The sequence below is a fragment of the Notechis scutatus genome, chromosome 5 (genome assembly GCF_049901735.1).
Source record: "Notechis scutatus isolate UNSWTSFEM ecotype Mainland chromosome 5, rNotScu1.2, whole genome shotgun sequence".
Lineage (NCBI taxonomy): Eukaryota > Metazoa > Chordata > Lepidosauria > Squamata > Elapidae > Notechis > Notechis scutatus.
This window is the reverse complement of record NC_142013.1, coordinates 55,787,982-55,809,761: the sequence shown is the minus strand read 5'-3', so window position 1 is coordinate 55,809,761 and position 21,780 is coordinate 55,787,982. Positions and strand designations below refer to the sequence as shown.

The window sequence follows — 21,780 nt, the reverse complement described above, 5'->3', positions numbered from 1 at the left end:
GTATCTTTAATAACATCACAAAGAGTTAAAACATTGCTAATTGTTAAGTCATAGATCATCTATTTTAAAACTGCATTGTTATGTATTTAATCGGATTATTAAGATGGCATATTATACTTAGATTTTTAAAAATCTACTTTTATCTAATCTTAATCTTTTTTGGAATATGGTACATTACAATGCAATTAAGAAAATATACTACATTTATCATGAAAGTTACCTGGGGTTGTACTGGTGAATAAGGACTCCCAGATTCCCCACTTAGCAGAGTTTCACTGTTCATTTTAGTCTTTAGACATGCAATATAGCGACTACAAAAATCTTTACAGAGCTCATTAACTTTTTCTAGCTCAAGCAGATGAATTCGTAGAACCTGGATTGCTTTTACCATCTGAGGATAAACAAACAGAATTTTAAAACGACATACAAAAATGTCTGCACTTCATTTACATTTATTGACAATACTGTTTATTGACAACTCTGTCTCCCTGACAGAGTTTAAAACAAAGTTCAGTGACTATAATTTACAACCATTAAAATGAAAGATGTTATTAAATACACAGAATAAAGTAACAAAACAATAATAGTAGTAACAATAATAAAAGATCTGTTTAAAGAGACAGGGATTTACCTCATGTTAAAAGTGGATAAAATAAAACTTGCTGGCAAACAGATTTACTATAACTATTTATATTCTTATCTTTCGGTATATACTAATCTTTACAAGGTACTTTATAAGCAACACAGACAACTATAAATAAAAACATGATATATTATTAAAAAGAAAGAAACAAAAATATTTCCTACACGGCTGTTGAATGTAATAGAAATGCTAAGATTTTAGAGGAAAAGTGCAGCTGAGAAGGCTTTTCCCTTTTCTTTAATGAGAATGACCACTGAGGGGATCTTTCTATTAATTTTACCTTAAATACCAAAGTCATCTGGAGAAAGCTTTCTGAAAATCATACTATACTTCTACTCAAATTACACAACGGAATTCATATAAACCTTGAGTTTGACTTTCATAAAAAAGCTGGCTAATGCTGCTTTACTTTGCAATATAGGTAGTCCTCAGCTTACAATTATTAATTTAGTATGTAACTGTTCAAAGTTACAACAGTACAGAAAAGTGTAATTTGTACACTTACACTCTGTAAGTGACTAATTAACATTTTTCACATTTATGAACATTGCAGTATTCCCATGGTCAAAATTCAGATGCTTGGCAACTGGCATGTATTTATGAAGGTTGCAGTATCCCAGGATCACCTTTTGTGACCTTCCAACAAGCAAACTTAATGGGGAAGCCAGATTCATTTAATAACCATGTAACTAACTTAACAAGTGCAATGACTCACTTAACAACAGTGGCAAGAAAGGTCATAAAATGAGGCAAAACTCACTTAATAACTGTCGTGTTTAGCAATGGAAATTTTGGGCTCAATTGTTGTAAATCAATAAATTGAGGATTACCTGAAAATTATTTAACTTAACCAAATCATTAAACATTAACTGGAATACAAATTTTGCTAGATTTTGCTTTATTATCTTTTTTAAAGGGCTTTATTTCAGTGCTTTCTGAATTCCTACTCATTTAAATAGATAGGCACTTTGCCACTTCATTTTATTACCTAAATTAAACTACTTCTCTAACAAAGAGAGGGGAAAAAGAAACTTCTTTGGGGGAACAATCTCTTTTACTAGGGATTGTTGTAGTGTGTGGAGATGCATAGCTTGTTTATATGAGGAGATAGCCATATTTTTACTGTTTTATATGTTAGCTACTAAAAATCATTGGAATTGGCAATCAAGAAATAATGGGGAAAAGTCCGTTTGCCAAATACCGTGTTTCTCATAAAATAAGGCCGGGTCTTATATTTTTTTGAGCCCCGAAAAAACAGCTAGGCCGTCTTTTCGGGGGTGACTTAATTCCCCCCCTTGCATCCTCATCTAGAGTGCCCCGCGGGCAGCCTTGCCACCAGCCGCTCCTAACGGGTGATCATGGCGAAGCGCAGAGACCTCCCTACTCCCACCAAACACCTTTGCTGCAGACCCAAGACCTTTGGCATCCGCCGCTGTTGCTTTCCCTTCTGCCCATTCCGCCGCCACGTTTGGAGCTGCCACTTCCGTGTTTGGAGTGCCGCTGCCATTTGGAGTGCCGCCACCATTTGGAGCACCGGCGTCATGTTTGGAGCTGCCACTTCCGCGTTTGGAGCTGCCGCCGTGTTTGGAGTAGCGGCGGCGCTCCAAATGGCGGTGGTGCTCCAAACAGCGGCAGTGTTCCAAACGCGGAAGCGGCAGCTCCAAACGCGGAAGCGGCAGCTCCAAACGCGGCGGCAGCTCCAAATGCGGACATGGCAACTCCAAACAGCGGCAGTGCTCCAAACAGCGGTGGGGTTCCAAATGCGGAAATGGCAGCTCCAAACGCGGCAGCAGCTCCAAATGCGGAAGCGGCAGCTCCAAACAGTAGCAGTGCTCCAAACAGCGGCAGCGCTCCAAACGTGGAAGTGGCAGCTCCAAACGCAGAGGCAGCTCCAAATTTAGAAGCGGCAGCTCCAAACGGCAGCGGTGCTCCAAACAGCAGTGGTGCTCCAAACGTGGAAATGGCAGCTCCAAACGCAGCGGCGGCATGGGCAGAAGGGAAATCAACAGCGGCGGGCGCTGAAGGTCTTGGGTCTGCCGCAAAGGTGCTTGGCAGGAGTAGGGAGCTCTCCGCGCTCTGCCATGATCGCCCATTAGGAGGTGGTGGCGAGGAATTGCTGCCCGCGGGGCGCTCCTAACGGCAAGCCCTTCCCCCCATTTTGCATGTTTTAAAATAGGCCTAAATTTGGGGGGAGGGGCTTAATTTTATTTTATGCCTAGAAAACATGCTGGGTCTTCCTGTTGGGGGAGGTCGTATTGTTGGAGAAACACGGTAATATTTGGAAATGTATGCAGAAATACTCCCTTCCTTTGATCCATATTTATGTGTTATGCTGGCCATGTTGCAAATAAAGGATACTTTATCCCAGGTTTCAAGGAAAGAGTCAAAATAAACATAATTTTAAAATAGCAAGATTTGTACAAATACAACAAAAGAAACATAAATTAATATGTCACTAATCCTAAAATGCTTTTACTTACTAAATTATCCGTTTCTGGATCTTCACAAAAAAAGGGTTTTCCTTCCTTCTCCTGTTTCCGAACAAAGTTTTCAATATCTACATCAAAACTTGCAGATGTTGTGCCTTCTGAACCCTGTGTAGATTGTTCACATTTTTCAAATAACAGTGCTAATAAGGGAAATAGTGGATGCCTAGGAATTAAAGATGAGTAAACTATAAGACTATAGAAATTCCCTAAGTCAACATGACAAAACCTGTATAATTTAAATGCTGCATACATAAAAAATTATATTAACAATTAAGATGCTTTGTATTCATGGCTAATCTAACCTGGAAAAGAAAACTAATCTTTTGTTTGCTATATAAGACTACTTGTACATTGTCGTGAATAAATTGTATTGCATTCTCAAATATAAACTTAATTTTTATTGTTATTTACTGTTTTTCAGGTTCTGAGCACCAAGGGTTTCTCATGATTGTGGCGAGATACAAATATAAGAATATGAACAATTAAAAATCTATATTAAAATAAAAATTCTTAATCTGAAATAAAATTCACAAACCTTACTTAAATAAACAAAATATGCACTGCTATCTTATGCTAGTTCAGTGAGTTGTCAGTCTCACTTTAATAGAGCTTACTTACTTGTAAACATACAGAATATTGACTTAAGTAAGTAATACAATGGCTAAAAATATACATCCAATTAATAAAGAACTCAAAATACAATAGTTTGTTGGTACACTTGCTGTTAAATGTTTGAGTTTAGGAAGCTTTTTAAGTACTGATTCTACATTGTGGGTGCACTGGGATTAGTCCCTATTCTTTACTAGTAATTCTATACTAGCATTATATACAGGTATATCTGACCTCGCCCAAGAAAATAAAATTGCAGTAGTTCTCATCTACTGGTGGTGAAACATAGAGGAGTCTGGCCAATGAAAGAAAGGCGGCTTCAAAATCCTATCCTTTATTGAGTTTTGTATGGTCTCTTTCAACTATGATTGTCTACTACATCCCAGAAACATCATCCTTAATTTGAGAACAATCACTAAACAGATTAAAGACAATAATATACTTTACCATTTAAGATTGTTCAACTGTACTACCTGTAAATAGCCTGCTTGTCTGCATCCATCGGTGTCTGAGATTCAACTGGGGAAGGACTCAATCCTCCTGCATCTGTTTCTAAGCAGTTTGGATCTTGCTCAGTTTTTAATTCTGTTACTACTTGCATTTGCTGGAAAAGAAAGATGCTTTATATTGCCAGCTGCACTGAAAATGATTTGTTTTCCAAGCAAATGGGAGAGAGCAAAGAGTCTACTAACTAGCCAGAAAGTTGGTATGACTTGGCAACTGTACAAAAAGTAACAAGCAGTTAACAAAAATAGATAGATGGATATAGGCATATGATCTTTCTTATATCTTTTCTCAGTAAGTAATTGTGGATGATCATAAATTGAAGATTTAAGCAATGATAATATAACAGACAGATCTGTTAACAATCTTTCTTCGTCTTGCTGTTGATATGCAAGTATATCATTCCTAAGCTGTTGCTAAAAAAGTTGTATGCGCTTCTCCATATTTTTGTTTTTTTTATGTTACTAAGACATATATACATGTATATGCAGATCAAAAACATAAAAAGTTAAATATCCTTCCAATTAAAAAAACATTAAAATAAATGTTTCAGATTGGCACAAATGTATTACATTTCTTATAACACAGTATGTGAAAATTTTTGCAAAATGAAAACCTAATTTAAATTAACAGTTTAAATATGTTAGCTACATTTACTTGATCTAGAATTTTGCATATATGATTAATTTTTTAAAATTTCTCCCTCACTTCCCTTTCCCTTATAAACTCATTTTTATATCTATAGCTTCAATGATATGTGATAATTCCTTGTTAAAATCTTATCCATGTACAACTTTGCATAACTCAACTATATTTGTATTTCAACATTGGCATAAGGTTTGGAATTGGGCAGAAAAATCCAAATAACATTTCTTTCTCCTTACCTAGGGATTCACAGTAGAAACTGCAGGATGTCTTAGCTGAATATGTTAGGACAGGGATGTCAAATTCAATTTCATTGAGGGCCGGGGTGGGCATGGCCAGGATGGGCATTGCCAGCTCACTTGTGACTTGTGTTGGGGGCGCCTAAGTGCTCTGCCAGCAAAAATGGGCTCCCGAGCTCCGTTTTTGGCTGTGATGGCCTCCTGCAACCCTCTGCCAGCAAAAACGGAGCTCGTGTGGGCCGTGTGCAGCCCTCATGAGCTCTGTTTTCAGCTGCGACAACCTCCTGCAACCCTGTGCCAGTGAAAATGGAGTTTGGTAGAGGCATGTGCTCCATTTTTGCTGGCTGTGGAAGCCTGGGCTGGTCCTTTGCTGTTTCCAGGGCAGCCCTGTGGGCCAGATCTAAGCATCTTGAGTTTGACACCCCTATGTTAGGAGGTTCAGGCTATGGATGGCAGATTATTATTGTTGTTGTTGTAATAATAATAATAATAATAATAATAATAATAATAATAATAATAATAATAATTTTTATTCATTAAACATGAAACCCAGTCAACTGAACATTTAAAATGCATCACAAATATCATTGACTGGCTCTGATGATTGATACAGGTTGCTGCCAGGATTGTATTCTGTATTCCAAAGTCCCACAAGATCTTCACAATCTCATTTTCAACAATCTTTTCCACTTTATGTTCCCATGACTTTTCGGATACAGGTACAGTATATTTTTTAAAAATGACCAGTGGATTAATTTAACAACTCAATCATGTGTAGCTTTGTAGACAGTTTGCATGATTTTGCTGCACTCACATATTAAGTGTGAAACAGTTTCAACTTTGTCATTGTAAAGTCAGCAGTTTGGATTGTCAGTGGCTTTTTTTGTATCTTGGCTTTCATGGCATTAGTTTGTAGTGTTTGTTCTTGAGCAGCAAGTATTAAACCTTCCATTTCTTTCTTGATGGTTCCTCTCTTAAGCCATGCCCATGTCAAGTTGTTATCACATTTTCCTTCAATGTTTTTCAAGTGCTGTCCATGCAAAGCTTTGGTTTTCCATCTATTTAATCTGTCATCCAGCTGTTTTTCCTTATATTTTGCCTTTGTTTCTGTTGTTTTTATAATGTTCTCCGTTTTCACAGCCTGCAGCAATTTTTCTGTACTTTGGTTCACATAATCATTCAAACTTTGTTTTTCTTCTTCTAGTTTGATGGATTTGCAATAGCCCTCTGCCCCCTATTCTTCTTGACATGTACAACCTGTCGATGTCACTTCGTGGTTGTAAAGTGTGGTACATATTCAAAAGTTTACACATTTTCCAGTCCAGGTTTTCCAGTTCAGCCACAGTCCAGTTGATGATTCCAGCTGGGTAGCATATCACTGGAACTGACCATGTATTAATGGCTTTAATTATGTTTTCAGAATTCAGTTTTGATTGTAATATTTTGCAGACCCTCCTGATGTATTCCTTTTGCGTTGATTCTTTGACTTTTCCATTCAAGATATTATCTATACGTTTCTTTTTTGGTATTTTATAACCCAATTGTGCAGTTATAATGGGAGCTGTGCTGTACATTAGTTGGTTTGTTTCATGCTGTGTGCTGGTTGGGATGGAAGTTAAAATGTTCACTGCATTTAGTAGATCTTTCACTCATTTGCTATGTACTTTGCGAATGGCAGGCAGTCTTTTTCTTTCTATGTTTTCCTTGATGTGGTTTTCAATCTTTTCTTTCAGCATTTTCACTAGATCACTTAGCTCTACACTTTCGAGTTGTTGCACAGGAAGTTCTTCATCCTGTATGTTGGTTTCTTCCACTGGTTGGTCAGTTTGTTCAGGTTTTGGAACTGTTTCTTCAGCCTGTTCATCATTACTTGTTGTTTTCTTTCTAGGCAATGTTTCTAGATGTTGTCTTTCCACATCTGTGAAAACTTTATTTTTTAAATTATTATTATTATTATTATTATTATTATTATTATTATTATTATTATTATTATTATTATTAAATGTGCCAATGAGACTTAACTAAGCATTTTTCTTAGTTTGTAACACATTACAAATCCAAAGATATTACAGCCACTAATTTGTTTGGAATAAAAATCCAGTATTTTTACAGGGCAAAAAAGATGAGTGTTTTTCATTTCTAAGCAATGGCTAGCCCCTAATAAAATGGTAGATTTCTATTAAAGTGGCCATATTTCATTTTAGGTTATGGAAGAAAACAGATCAGTGAAAAAGGAAAAAACACAGTTGAGAACCTCAACAGTATCATTATTTGAAAATGAAAGTGTTATAATGAAAATAAAAGCAATGTTGTTTGTTCATTCATTCATTCATTCATTCATACATTCAGGCACATAGACTTATGTAGGGACATGTAATGACTCACAGTCTTAATAAAATATAACCTAAACAACTAAAAACCATACTAAAACTATTATTTAAACACTATCAATGGCTGAATAAATTTGTAATATTTTTTTTCCAGAATACCTAAGGCAAGAAAAAGAACTTAAATTAATAAAGGCAAAAAGTCCCAGTTTGGTTCCTAACATCTTTACTTTAAATGATTATTAGAATGTGCTGCCATTCAGATTCCGGCTTGGTTATATTCACACCATGCCTATTCAGCTTTATTTTATTTTACATCTATTTTATAATCAACAATATATTGGTAGCCTCTGATTGACTCTTCTTGCTTGTTTTCTTCTGACAGTGAGAAGATTCAAACAATTGCAGAAAATCTTTCAAGGTATGATGAATGAATTTGGATTCTGGACCTTTACAGTCCTTCCCAATCCAATGTTGAGAAGAGATATTAATTGGCTTTTGATCCGTGGTTGTTGGGTTAAATAAAATTATAAAATCAATTTGTATATTATACTAAACATGCCAGAAAGTATTCCCTGTAATCTGTTCCCAGGGGTGGGATTCTACTTGTTCAGACGGGTTTTATAAAACCGGTTGTTACAATTCTGCGCAGTCTGGAGAACTAGGCAAATCCCACCAGTGACTGGCCCCACCCAGTCACTCCTTATCTTGCATGCACATCATCCAATTTGCCTGTGTTGTGCCTTTGCCTATTTTTTGATAAGTTGCTATTTTTCCTTCCCCCCCTAACGATCAGCTGTTCCAACTATCAGCTGTGCCACATGATTTAGATTACCTAGAAAGCAAGAAATTGTCGGAGGGGGGAGAAGTGGCCTGAGAGCAGAGCTGAACCTTCCTTAGGACTGAAGCTTCTGTTTTTCAGTGCAGACTCGGGTTGCAGATTGCAGAAAGGTAGATCTGTGAGTAAATCTGTGATTCTGCAAGCAACTCAATCTGCCTGTCTGCTTTGCCTGATTTTGGGTAAAAGTTGCTTTTTTTTATTTTAAAAAAAATCAATATTTACATAATTATTTACAATATTTACATACAAGCTATGCCCAGTCAGTCACATGACCACCAAGCCACACCCACAAATTAGGCCATGCCCACAGAATCGGCTGTTAAGAAATTTGATTCCCACCCCTGACTATCCCTATTGGCAAAAAGAGTCAAGTAGACTGAGTTTATTTAACCGAGACTCATAAAGAGATAATATCCAATTTGGAATCCATAAACTGTGCAAAATAAAAATGGATAATGTACAAGTCAGAAGCATGATTTGTGTATTCTATAGGTAATTCATATCGTATGAACTTTTGTTTAAAAAGGCCTTACTTGTTGTCCATCTTGATAGTTGTCTATACTTAATGTCTGCGTTGCCATCATGGTTACTGAGATGCTTTGAAGTCAAATCATATCTTGGTTCAATTTTTTGCTGCAAAGAAACCATAAATAATATTAGTATTTTAAAAGAAAATTATATAATTGTTGAAATCTGTGTCCAGTTGAAAAATGTGTTCTTTCATATATATGCCTGTTAGTCATAAAATACTGATAATTGTAATTTTTGTTTTGTACATGTGTTTTCACATGCCAAAATAAAATAGAAATGTACCACAAAAATATCTGAAAGAAAACAATGCAAACCAACCTTTTGGGAATTTGGAAAATGTTCTTTCAGATTATTCTCTGTTGAATGAATCAGATGGCAAAACAAACTGGTTATTTTTAAATCCCTGCTAGCACACTAGTTTACACTCTTTCTATCTGAAGACTGTTCAATGGCTAAATCAAGGCACAAGAATTAACTTCATGATGTTTGTCAGACACAACCACAAACATTTGCATTTATTTGTTGTCACATTTACAGGCACCCACCCATTTATAACTATCTTAATTCTTTTCTCTCACATTCATCATATCCTTTATTTACAAAAATTTGATTTACCCTTCTAGCTCATCTGTATATTTTTCCCATGTGGTTCTGAAAATGGCCACATACAAGCTAGAAGTAGCTATTTTTGCTATGATAAGGGTGTTTTTTTAATCACCACAGTTTATATCTGTGTAAATGTAGTTTGTACAGTTTATATGGATGAGTCAGTCCACAAGTTAGATAACAACCAGTCTTTGGTGATCCCTTAAGCTACTATGTATACTGTAATAAGAGTAGGCAAAACATGCAGAAGTAGCCACATGAAAATATTCTATGTAAGGTAATATTAATTGGTTTAGAGCCATTAACTTATAGAAGAATTGGTATCCAATAATGATGATGGTGAAATAGCTTTCTTCATTTTGCTTTACACATTTTTTAAAACCACCAAAGTCCTCAAAGTAAAGGAGCATTGAAGGAATCTTCAGGGGTTCATTCAAGAGATATATAAGTTGGAAACAAAACGAAACAAAACAAAATAAGAAAATTATCAGCTCAGAAGAAACCACAGAAATGTGAAACCTGGTCAATGCCAAGGCAGGAAAATCTGTTTCACATTCAGATCATTATTTATCAGTTTTTAAAACAAAGAACTTCATTTTATAGAAGTATAATACTGCCAAACAGATATATTATCAGGAAGCTTTTCCATCTATACCCATCAAGTGAAAGGTATTGTCTGTGTCAATACTCATCACTATAGTACTATTGTTTCTCAACTGGATAACTAAATATCTAACTAAGCTGGACATTGAGCCTTTCAGGATGTGTCTTCTCTCTTTCTGTGATGACATGATTGTCTTATTCTCAGAACAATAGGATAACAGCTAAAATCAGAAGGTGTTAAATAAACCTGCCCTGTATTTTTTAAAATTTTGCATGGAAATATAATTCAAACAATGAGGATCAGGATGTTGTATTTTTAAAGAAACAAGTTCTAATGGTGAAAGGGATAAATACAATACATATAATGTAGCAAGAATATGAGCAGATTATCACATAGCACTTCTGTATTTTCAGTGGTTCTCTCTGGAGACATTAATAGAAAAACCTTGCTATTGCAATCTTTAGGTACACAGATCTGCAAGATATTGCAGTGAAAATAAAGAAAATTCCAAGAGTCAGGACAATGGAATTTCCTCATTGGATTATTTTTATATAATGACACTGATCAGCGAGGTATTGGCTTTTTAGTTTCTTTCTTGTGGTAAGATAAACAGTGCTTACAAATCAATGCTTTTCTCTCTTCTTAGCAAATAGGGTCCAGCTTTTCAATTGTCATACTATCCTTCTGGTATTCATTTCCTAGGAGGGTATGCCTAAGTAAATAACAGAACAATTTTCATTTAGTTGAACTAGATATAATCATAGAAGCAACAATTACTTTTTAACTATTTGACATTTCTAGTAAGATAATCTGTGGAAATATAGCCACAGAATTCCATATTTAGTGGAAGAAGGAAAAGTCCAACCAGTACATAATTTCCCCCCAAAATTCATGTTGGAGATATTGATCAAATAAAAATAAATGTTTATGGAAAAAGAAAACATATTACAATAGAAATTATAGACTTCAAAAGATTATTATAACTGAAGAATAAAACAATATTAGGAAAAGAAGTTTGCAGTGTTGCATTTTTTATATTTAGAGAAACATGAAAAGAATGGTAGAAGAATATACATATGACTTTTGATAGTTTCAAACGTTAAATTAAGAAAAATGTAATGTGTAGGACAATACCATCACATTCTTTGGAGAAAATAATTTATATGCCTTTGCATGAGCAGAGAAATAAGAATAGCAGATTTAAATTGTTTTCACTAAAATGGAAAGCATTTTCAAAAAAGGATGTAATTTTTATAATTCAGTCGTAACTTATAATTTGAATTCTAAGTAGTACTATGTTCACCAGAAAAAATAATATTCAAACTTAAAATGAGTTCTACAATTATATTTTTAAATTTTCAATTCACTTTGTGATGACAAATCTTAACATTTGAAAATGTTGTTAAAAACTGAATTGAGCTTGAAAACCTTAGCCGACATTTGATAATGACTCTTAGTGTAGGTGCTATGGGTCCACTAATATCATGTAACATATTTTTCCAACTTTATTGTTTTCTTTTGGGTTGAATCTAGGATTTGCTACATTGTCTTCTTTGGAATTGATTGCTATATTTTACAACCAACACGAGGTGATTTCCACAGCAGTGAAAGTGAGCATGAAACTTTGTAGATTTCTCCAAATCAGAAGTGGTATTCAGCAGGTTCTGACCAGTTCTACAGAACCAGTGGCAGAAATTTTGAGTAGTTCAGAGAACCAGCAAATGCCACCTGACTGCCCCTGACCCCATCTATTCTCCACCTCCCAAGTCCAGGTTGATTGGCTGGTCTTCTTTTGTTGCCCTGCACAGGAGAACGGAGCTGGAAAGCAGGTTAGTGGGGTGGGGAGGGAATGGAGATTTTGTAGTAACCTTCCCTCAGGAGTGGGGAGGGAATGGAGATTTTACAGTATCCTTCTCCTGCCACGCCCACCAAGCCACGCCCACAGAATCGGTAGTAAAAATGTTTGAATCCCACAACTGCTCCAAACCACTGTTATTTGTGGTTTTAAATTTCATCCATTACCATACATTGCTTGCTGCACCATTCATTGTTTCAGTTGTTATTTTATCACAGATTGAAATATTAATATTTGCTGCAGGCAGAACATTTGGAAAACCTGTGGATTTTCCAAATCATTTTGAAACAAGGTCCAACATTCTGCACCATACAGCAACAAAACATACTGTATTAATGATAAATAAACAAGCATATTGGTAACAACGCTTCCGTTGCTTTTTTTCTTGCCGGAGGAACTGTGTCAATGCTTGATAGACTGAGGCAGTGTAGCCGATTTGATTGTTGCTATTGGCTGTGGTAGATGGGTCTGCTTCTGGACAACAGAATCAAAGTATTAAAATTGTTCAACTTCAAACATTGCTCCATCAAAGCGGATGGCAAAGACTTTCAGTATGTGTATATGGATTATTAAACAGAAAGGAAGATGTAACAATACTCTACTCCAGTGCATACAGGCATTTTATCATGAACAGAATTGCGTGATTCCTTTTACAGCTCCTTCAGGAGGCTATTTTAGCAAGCTTATCTTTGGCAATTGGTGCCACTGAAAAGCACTTTCAAATGCTGTTGCAAAGTCAATGAACAGTGATGAGCTTCTTTCCATACCTGATATGTTCTTACAACAATTGTGATACACATATTTGGTCATACCTGTTCCAGGACAGAAACAATCTGGTTCTTGGGAGTAGTTGTTTTCATTCTGAAACTTTTTTCTGGATTACTATATTTTCACAAATATCTTACCCTCCAATGAGAAAAGGCTAATAGGTTCCTTCTTAATTATATTAGATGTCCAACCTATTTTTTAATGCTTTACTACTGTAAATTGGCATGCAAGAATTAGTGTAGCAAATAGTAGCATTTAAAAATAGTGTAGACAATCCAACTAAGAAGAAACATGTTTTGTACTATTCTTTCAAAAACTATAACTTGTAATAACTGGGATCATCTGTTGAACCAAACCAGACCTTTTTAACACTAATGGCAGAATAAAACAATATTGGACCTGTTTCTCTTCAATGCTAAGCCACAATTAGTGGATGCACAAATTACTGCAGTAAATCCTCATATTATGGTATAGTGTGATCTATGATTCCACAGAATGAAATGCATTAAATACTTTTGAATGCAACAAGGTCTTTGTAATAATAACTAATATTATATTTAAGTTGTGCGTTTATTTGAATAAATTCACAACAATAAATTGTCTTTGAATGTTCTTATTTAATAATTTCTTTAAAAAATTCAACATACTGTGTTTTAATGCTACTCAAAAAACAGCTGTGAATTGTTTTTACTGTTTTTATTGGGAGAAAGTTGATTGCTTTGATACGATTTAAAAGTTCATAATACTGCATATGTTTTTTTATAAAATGTAATAAATTCTTATGTGTTCACACAGAACAAATATAAGTTAGTAATCACTACATACAATTTATGTACTTATTTACATCCTGCCTTTATCATTTTTACAAATAACTCTAGGTGGTAAACATATTCAATGCACTTTCCTCCTCTTATTTTCCCTGTGATGTGGGCTGGGTTGAGAGAGAGTGACTGGCCCAATGTCACCCAGCTAGCTTTCATGGATAGGCAGCATTTGAACTTGCTTTCTCGCCTCATGCCTTAACCACTAGACCCGGGGTCACCAAACTTTTGGACCTCAGGGACCACCAACTCATAATTTTAAATCCCAGGGACCACTAACCTTAGGTTCTGTGGTCATATCCTTATTTGTGGGTGTGGCTTGGTGGTCCTGTGACTGGCTGGGCATGGCTTGTGTGTAAATGTTAATATGTATATAAATATTGATTTTTTTTTTTATTAAAAAAGAGCAACTTTTACCCAAAATCAGGCAAAGCAGGCAGGCAGATTGAGTTGCTCACAGAATCAGAGATTCATTCAGAAATCTATCTGCCATTGGCTGTCTCTCGCATAACATTTGCTAGCAAGCAAACTCACAAAATTAACTCACAACACACCATGTATGCAAATATTTAGTTTTTTATTTTTAAAAAGAGCAATTTTTACCCAAAATCAGGCAAAGCAGGCAGGCAGATTGAGTTGCTCACAGAATCATTCAGTGATCTATCTATCTGCCATCGGCTAGCTCAGTTTCTCAAATTTGCTTGTCATGAGTCTGCACTGAATAATAGAACCTTCAGTCCTAAGGGAGGTTCAGCTGTGCTTAAATGCAGAGCCGAAGATCTAAAGACTAGCTAGAAAGCAAGAAATCCAACCATTACCTGCTTCCTCGCTAATCTAAATCTCCTGGCACAGCAGAACAGATGATGGTCGGAAAAAGGAAAAATAGCAATTTAGCAGGCAAGTTTGCCGGGTAAGGAATGAGTGGGTGGGGAGGGTTCCTGTGGGCCATGTGGGCAGTGCAGCCTTGTGTTTCTGTGCAGCCTGGATTAATTGCTTTGGGGGGGGGGTGCTTTGGGGGTGTGCTTTCTCTGTGGCCCACCAAAATTTTTCACAGCCACCAGTGGGCCATGGCCCACTGGTTGGCAACCGCTGCACTAGGCCATCTCACTCTTGTTATATCTCTTATCTCTTACACAGTTTGTAAGGTAAAGGTTTCCCTCGTACATACGCATTAGTCATTTCCGGCTCTAGGGGGCAGTGCTCATCTCCATTACAAAGCCGAAGAGCCAGCACTGTCCGAAGACATCTCTGTGGTCATGTGGCCGGCATGACTAAATGCCAAAGGCGCACGGAATGCTGTTACCTTCCCACCAAAGTGGTCCCTATTTTTCTACTTGCATTTTTATATGCTTTCGAACTGCTAGGTTGGCAGAAGCTGGGACAAGTAACGGGAGCTCACTCCATTACGTGGCACTAGGGATTCGAACCGCTGAATTGCCGACCTTTCTGATCAACAAGCTCAGCATCTTCATCACTGAGCCACTGCATCCCTTCTTACACAATTACCAAAATATAAAAAGATTGTCCATTGAATAATTTTATAAGAAGCAATCACCATAAATTATCTGTCATATGTAGTACTATATAAATGAAATTACTGTAAGCTATATTTTAAATATTACAGTTTTATATCAGACCTATAGAATGAGAGGACTAGTTCTGTAACAACTTTAAAAATATATATTATTAAAAGTGTGAATAAAAAACTAAATCCCATTCATGTGGAACATAAATTTAAATTAATATTTTCATAACTCTAAAATCTGTTAAATTAATATTCAGCCTTTTATTGCAGAACAAAGCTTTGTTTATTCAATTTATATGACTATCCACTTGGTATTCTGGACAGTAAACAGCTGTTTGAAAATAAAAACATCTACAAAAACACACCTGGGGTTCTACTCTTGAAGCAGTATTCATATCCATATCAATGCAACCCTCTCCACCCCGCAAAATGGATGGATACATGGATAATATTGGTCCTGCAAATAACCAAGCCCTGTGCCATGAAGGGATTAGTAGGTCATAATCAGCACTTTGAAATACACCCAATAAAATTGGGCCTTATATCAACATTCCAGATGGAATTGCAAACAATTATAGATTCCTATTTAGAAATACTATTACATTATATTTTTTTAAAAGCAGCATTTTTGAATTCTTAAGAGAATTTGCAAAGTGTTTTGCATAATTTAAGAATTTATGCCAAAAGACCTTGTTGAATTTGTGATCCAAATTAAACTCATTTACTCATTCCACAAAGCACTTTGCCTCATTGGTTATCCCAAAGGAAGCACATTTTGTGCATGCATACACATGCTCAGAAGATCTCAAGAGAGCCACTTAAGTAGCCATACCTGGATCTGCTTTTTGAAGTTGCAGCTGCTCTAAAACTCACAGCAGCTGCTTTGAAGTGCTCGGAATATAAACCTCTGTTGGGATGGCAGATGAAGCAAAGCAGAAAAGTGTCTTGCAAAATGATTTTCAGCACACAATTAAACAATCTTGACTTTGCCAGTGGGATGGGTGCAATACAAAGCACACAATTATGTTCCTTTCAGAGGGAGTAACTGATAGTCTTGTAAGTGAATTATTCTTATTCTATTTGAACAATAGTCTACCAATTATAAACAATGCCAAAACAAGTTACAGGTAGTGACCAAAGTTACAACAACTTTAAAAAGACTTAAGATCAGTTTTCACACTTATGACCACTGCAGCACCCCCATGGTCACATGATAAAATGTATTTATGACAGTTGCAGTGTCCTGAATCATGTGATCACAATTTGTAACCTTCCCAGCCAGCTTCTGACAAGCAGTGTCAATGGAGGAAGCCAGATTCATTTAACAACCACATAATTCACTTAAAAACTGTAGTGATTCACTTAATAGCTTGGCAAAAAGGTTGTAAAATGAGGCACAACTCCCTTAACAACTTCCTCACTTATTAATATAAATTTTGGGCTCAATTATAGTTGCAAGTCAAGGACTACTGGTACTTTCACCTTCTTCAAGGAACTAAATACTTTTATTAGTGGAAATACAAACTGTTACAAGAAAAAAATGTGCAATTTTATTACTTTCTATTTTGATGTTGCCATTATACAATATCATGTTTGTGATAGATTATATGCTACCATATTATAGTATTGTTTAAGCAGCTTATACAATGGAGTTTACTTGGCAATAAATTAAAATTACTACTCCTTCAGCAGGTCTTGCTCCTAAATGTGTGCTGAATACAGCATTTATAAACTGATGTCAAATCATAATCTGATTCAAGAAACCATGGTTTATTTGTGTTCAATTTTGTTTGACTAAAATATTTATATTCTTATTTAAGCACCATCCAGCTAACATAATTATTTGTGTAATCCCAATTCAAATAACCAATAGTTCAAGAAACTGAAGCTTCGATACTTACCTCAAATCTGTAACTTAATTATGCTTTAAAATATTTTATATTAACATTGAATGTAAGCTTGAAAGTAATGTCATAAAATATCATAGGCAAATAATGTGCACAGGTCAATTAAGTAATGTCAATTATAATTCCCAAAAGAGTACCTCAAAGTTGTAATTCTTAAGAGGGTAGGAAAATTACACTTGGAATGTAACTATTTCTGCCAAGAGTTTTATTTAAATTAAATGTTAAGTAAAAAATTGCTCTTTGGATGTGATCATCAGCATACTGCTCAAATACCAAATGTAAGGCCAATTCAACATTTAAAACAAGTAGCAAGTTACAATAAAATAGTGTTGCAAAAGGATACCAATGTATCATTTCCTTGTATCTTCATTTCTAGCCCCATTGCCTTGTAATTATAACCAAGTCTTTAATGTACCCCTAAAATACTTTAAAAATTGTGACTTATAGTTACCACAAATAGCAAACTATAGAAATGATACAGTAACTAGAAAATAAAAGTGTATTTTAAAATGATCAATTGATTTACAATATGAAAATGACCATTCCTAACATAGTGAGGGTCCAAGCTAAAAGCAGTAAGAAAAACAAACATAAAAATAGAAGGAATAACAATATTTATAATATATTGAACTTTTATGCCACCTGTCTCTCAATAACTGGACAGTTCACAACCAAAGAAATTCATTACTTCTGAATTGTTTATTTATTATTAGATTGGTACCCTGCCTTTCAAAATCAATTAGCAGAAAATGGGAATTCAATTGATTTAACTATTATCCTATTATTTAGAACTGTCAATTTATAATTTGTTAGATATTCCAATATTTTGTTTTCCTCAGTGAAATAAAAAATAAATTCCAACGTGCAGGCAAAGTTTACTATTCTATGTAGGCATTTTATTATTGTAATTATGATGAAAAAAACCATTTCTAGCCAACACAAAAATACAATGGTAACTTGTAGTTTAGTAAAATTACCCACTCCTATAAGTCTCATTTCTTAGTACATGAGTACTCAGGAATCCTTCCTTATTGTTCATCTGTAGTATTTACCAGAACATTTAGTTTTATGCAACACTTTGAATTCAATCCCCAAGGTGTTTCCCCCCCCAAAATGCATCAAATGTAATATGCCTGCAACTGTTTTTGCATCAATTCCAGAAAGATACAGCTGTTTTAAAATGTTGCAAATTGATGCTACATTTTATTTCCACACATTCACAGAAGCTACTGAAGATGAAATCTGAAACATTTCTTGGCCCTATTCAGCATCCTAAGCATCTTGGTTTCAAGACTTTATTCTAGCATTAGCATTAGACTAAAAATCCTATGACTTAATATTTTCAAGAATGGAGGATTTCTTCAGGCTCATATATATTCTTAGTGCCACCGGCGTCCATTTGTCTATCAAAAGATGAACCCAATTCTCACCAAGATTTCAGGAGCTACTGATGAACAATTAAATAAAATTACTTGAGTAAGAATGTAACACAATGCATTCTCTCAGCTGAACAAAATGTATACAAAATTAGATAACACACACCCATCACCTATATTTATGCATATTAAAGTTCCATTTTTTCCAAACAGAAAATTTGTGGTTTGAAACAAATCTGATATTTTAGTGTAAAAACTGTATGCATGTGCAATGGTTATGTGTGCAATAAACTGCAAATGTCACTTTGATGATTAAAATTATATTAGGTAAATTTCAAGATTTGCACCTAGCATTTATACTACCATGAATCCTTCAAAATCTGTGCTTAAACTAATTCTGCAGCATCATTTATATTATTGCTGCTCTTGGTACACAAAATCAAAATAAAGGAATCTAAAAATTCAAATGTGCATAATTGGGAGGTTTTCTTAGTATAACTTTGAAAGGTAGTTTGCTCACTCATTTAAATGCTTAATGTAACTAATGAACTGGAAAACTAGCATTCTTTTTCACGTTGCAATCTTCAACTATCACAATAAACACGGTTAGTGGTTATCACAAAATGTTTATCAACATCAAACAGGGCAAGAAGTACACATATCTGCTCACATACTCAACACTTAGTACTTGAAATCAAAGAATAATTCGTATTTCCAGTTCTGCCAAGCTCCAGCATTAACGTCATTCAGTGCCATTTTCAATTTAGCCAGGGGATACAAATTCGTGGAAGAGACTCTGCTGGTTTGAAAATGTATTTAAGATTCTCTTCTCCCCTTTGAGAAGTGGGGTGGAGAGTATGCAATTTTTTTTATATATATATATATTCCCGAATTGTGCATGGGTCGCCAAGCAAACACCCCAAAACGGCTCAGAAACAAAGCGGAGATAGAGCTACCCTCCACGTTTATTGACAACCAGATTACATAATAACAATCCCCTCGGATTTCCCAATTCTTTACTATGAATCCCCCCCACGTCCATTCACGTGCAAAATGAGGGTTATTTCAAGCTCCGGAAAAGCAGCTGCGAACCTGTGGAAAAACCGGAGGTTTGGGGGGGAGCGGGAAAAGGGACGGGCTTTTTTGAGGCGTCCGAGCGAGTTAGAAAAAGAAGCGAGCGAGGAAAAGCGTAGGGGAAACCCCACTGATTGTTCAGTTCCTCTTCCATTTCTCCACGTCTATAGGAATGCTCCCGAAACGGCCCCTTTAAATACCGCCCTCGCGGTTCCCCCACACGCCCACCCGTCGCACCACGAACAGCTGCTGCCCTTTTCTCTCTCCCTCCCACCTCGAGGCGCGCGACACCTCCCCCGCCTCGGTGTGTGTGTGTTTGTGTGTGTGTGCGCGCGCCGCCGCCGCCGCCGCCACCTCCTCCTCTTCCTACAAAAGCAACGGCCAGTCGGCGGCTGTTCCAGAAACTTCCTCACTCCCCCCTCCCTTTCCTTCCTCGTTCCAGACCGCCGACGCCCCTAACCCCCTCCCGAGTAAGTTACGGTGTCTTTGCCCATATCCCGCTTTTCCATGTTGCGGGTTCACCTCCCCCCACATCCCGGATCTGTTAGCGCAACTGAGCCAAGCCGGCCGATACTGGCGGCGGGCGCGCCGTGATGGATGGATGGCTGGCTGGCTAAGAGCAGGTTTGAGTGACAGCGCTTACCTGGGTGCCAATCTTCGTCACACTGACAAGCGGCTGCAGCAATCGGGACCCGCACCGCCGCGACGCGCGTCACCACGCATACATGGCCTCGACCAATTGCAGGGCGCGCCAGGCGAGACGACAACACGCTTCGAAAGACGCCTCATCAATATTCAGCAAGGGAGCGGGGCACGTCGTATTTTTAGATACGCCCACTCCGCGGAGCGCCATAGTGAAGGGGCGGGGCGGCAAGAGAAGTACCGTCCCCTTGGGCCTGGGCGCGAGGCTGAATTGCCTTAATGAATACTCATTAGGTTGGGGGAGGGTGCCACCCACCCCTCTCAGCTTGAGGGGTGGAAGAAGTTTTCTACTATCGCCGCTGCGGGTTTGATGCTCATGAAACGCTCCGTTCCTTGGAGCCATCGATCCGAGCCGAAGGCGCTTGTGACGTCACATCGTGTTTCCCCCTCCCCCGATATGAGATGGCCGGGGTGATCCTGAGGCTCTAGTTAGGATGTAATACAATCCGCAGGGTGCGAACGGAGCTGTTCCAGATGGCTTTGGTTCGTTTTATTTGTGCCCCAGATCTCTTCTGAATAGTGTTGTTTTTCCTTTCCCCCTCCCCCTAATACTGAAATTGTCTCAATGTGCAAGACATGCGTTTTAAAATACATAGATTTTTGTTCGGGGCATTCGCCGTTTGGTTGCGTTTGCGACTGACTTGCTTGGCTTGGTATAACAGAAAACTATAAACTGAAGAGACTGGTTTGGTTTCCCTAATACATCACCATATTTTAAGAACCCCATTAGTTTGCAAAGTTTGAAGAATAATAGTTCCAAAAGATTGCAGCTCATTCTTTCTAAATGAACTCCTTGTGCACCCAGTTATACTGAATATTTCTAAACATTCTGTTAATAATGGCAAAATTATAACACTTTTGCAATACTTTCAAAGCTTAATTTGTTAGCTACAAAAACAATAAGAGGGTAAATGCAAATATGCACTAGTTTCGTATTTTAGAAATGTTACACATGTTTAAGATTAAATTCAACACAAATACAGTGTTTGATATTGCCCACTTGTCAAGTATTATTTGACAACTATATTTGACAGTTAACTAATACTTATATGGAATACACACACACAAGATTATATTCCTTTCTTAAGACAGTACTATATGGTGATTGTATGGTTTTCCCCCTTTAAAGTGTTAAAAACTGCTTAACATTCAATAGTATGATATAATTTCATTTACATATTTTAATGTACATAATAATACAAAAGTGAGAATTTTGTGGGATCAGTTCTTTTTTACCACTCTCACTTTTAGCATGAGAAAAGGAGAATAAAAATAATCAATTTCATAACTGAAACAGGTAGTTTGTGGATTATGACCATTCATTCAGCAATAATTCAGTTATGATGCTGAATGAATGGTATTTACGACTAGTCCTCGAAGTTCCAGATGTTGTAGTATGTTCACAGCCAAATGGTTGCAGTTTGGGTGCTTGGCATCCGAATTGCATTACTATTGCACCATATTGCCCAGGGGAGACATAGCAGTGTTCCAATATTTGAGGGGCTGCCACAGAGAGGAGGGGGTCAAGCTATTCTCCAAAGCACTTGAAAGCCAGACAAATAATAATGGATGGAAACTGATCAAGGAGAGATTCAACATGTAAATAAGGAGGAATTTTCTGACAGAGCAATCAACCAATGGAACAGCTTGCCCTCGGAAGTTGTGGGAGCACCATCACTGGAAGCTTTTAAGAAGAGACCGAACTGCTATCTGT

General features: G+C 36.6%; 1 protein-coding gene across 6 annotated transcripts in view; it reads right to left on the bottom strand.

Moving 5' to 3' along the window:
- Positions 1–20,157, bottom strand: part of PKNOX1 (PBX/knotted 1 homeobox 1) — a 31,476-nt gene extending 11,319 nt beyond the window's left edge. Inside the window, exons 1-6 of one of the 6 annotated variants that reach the window (XM_026674013.2) lie at positions 20,008–20,157; positions 10,659–10,750; positions 8,831–8,930; positions 4,215–4,345; positions 3,124–3,295; positions 221–391 (exon numbers count right to left, since the gene is read on the bottom strand). In XM_026674013.2, the coding sequence (XP_026529798.1) occupies positions 221–391; positions 3,124–3,295; positions 4,215–4,345; positions 8,831–8,881 (525 nt within the window). In that variant the 5' untranslated portion in view covers positions 8,882–8,930; positions 10,659–10,750; positions 20,008–20,157. Of the gene's footprint in view, positions 1–220; positions 392–3,123; positions 3,296–4,214; positions 4,346–8,830; positions 8,931–10,658; positions 10,751–18,247; positions 18,368–20,007 lie in introns of those variants that run through there. The other 5 variants (XM_026674015.2, XM_087966793.1, XM_087966791.1 and 2 more) reach the window with 5 other exon arrangements.
- Positions 20,158–21,780: the final 1,623 nt, after the last annotated feature.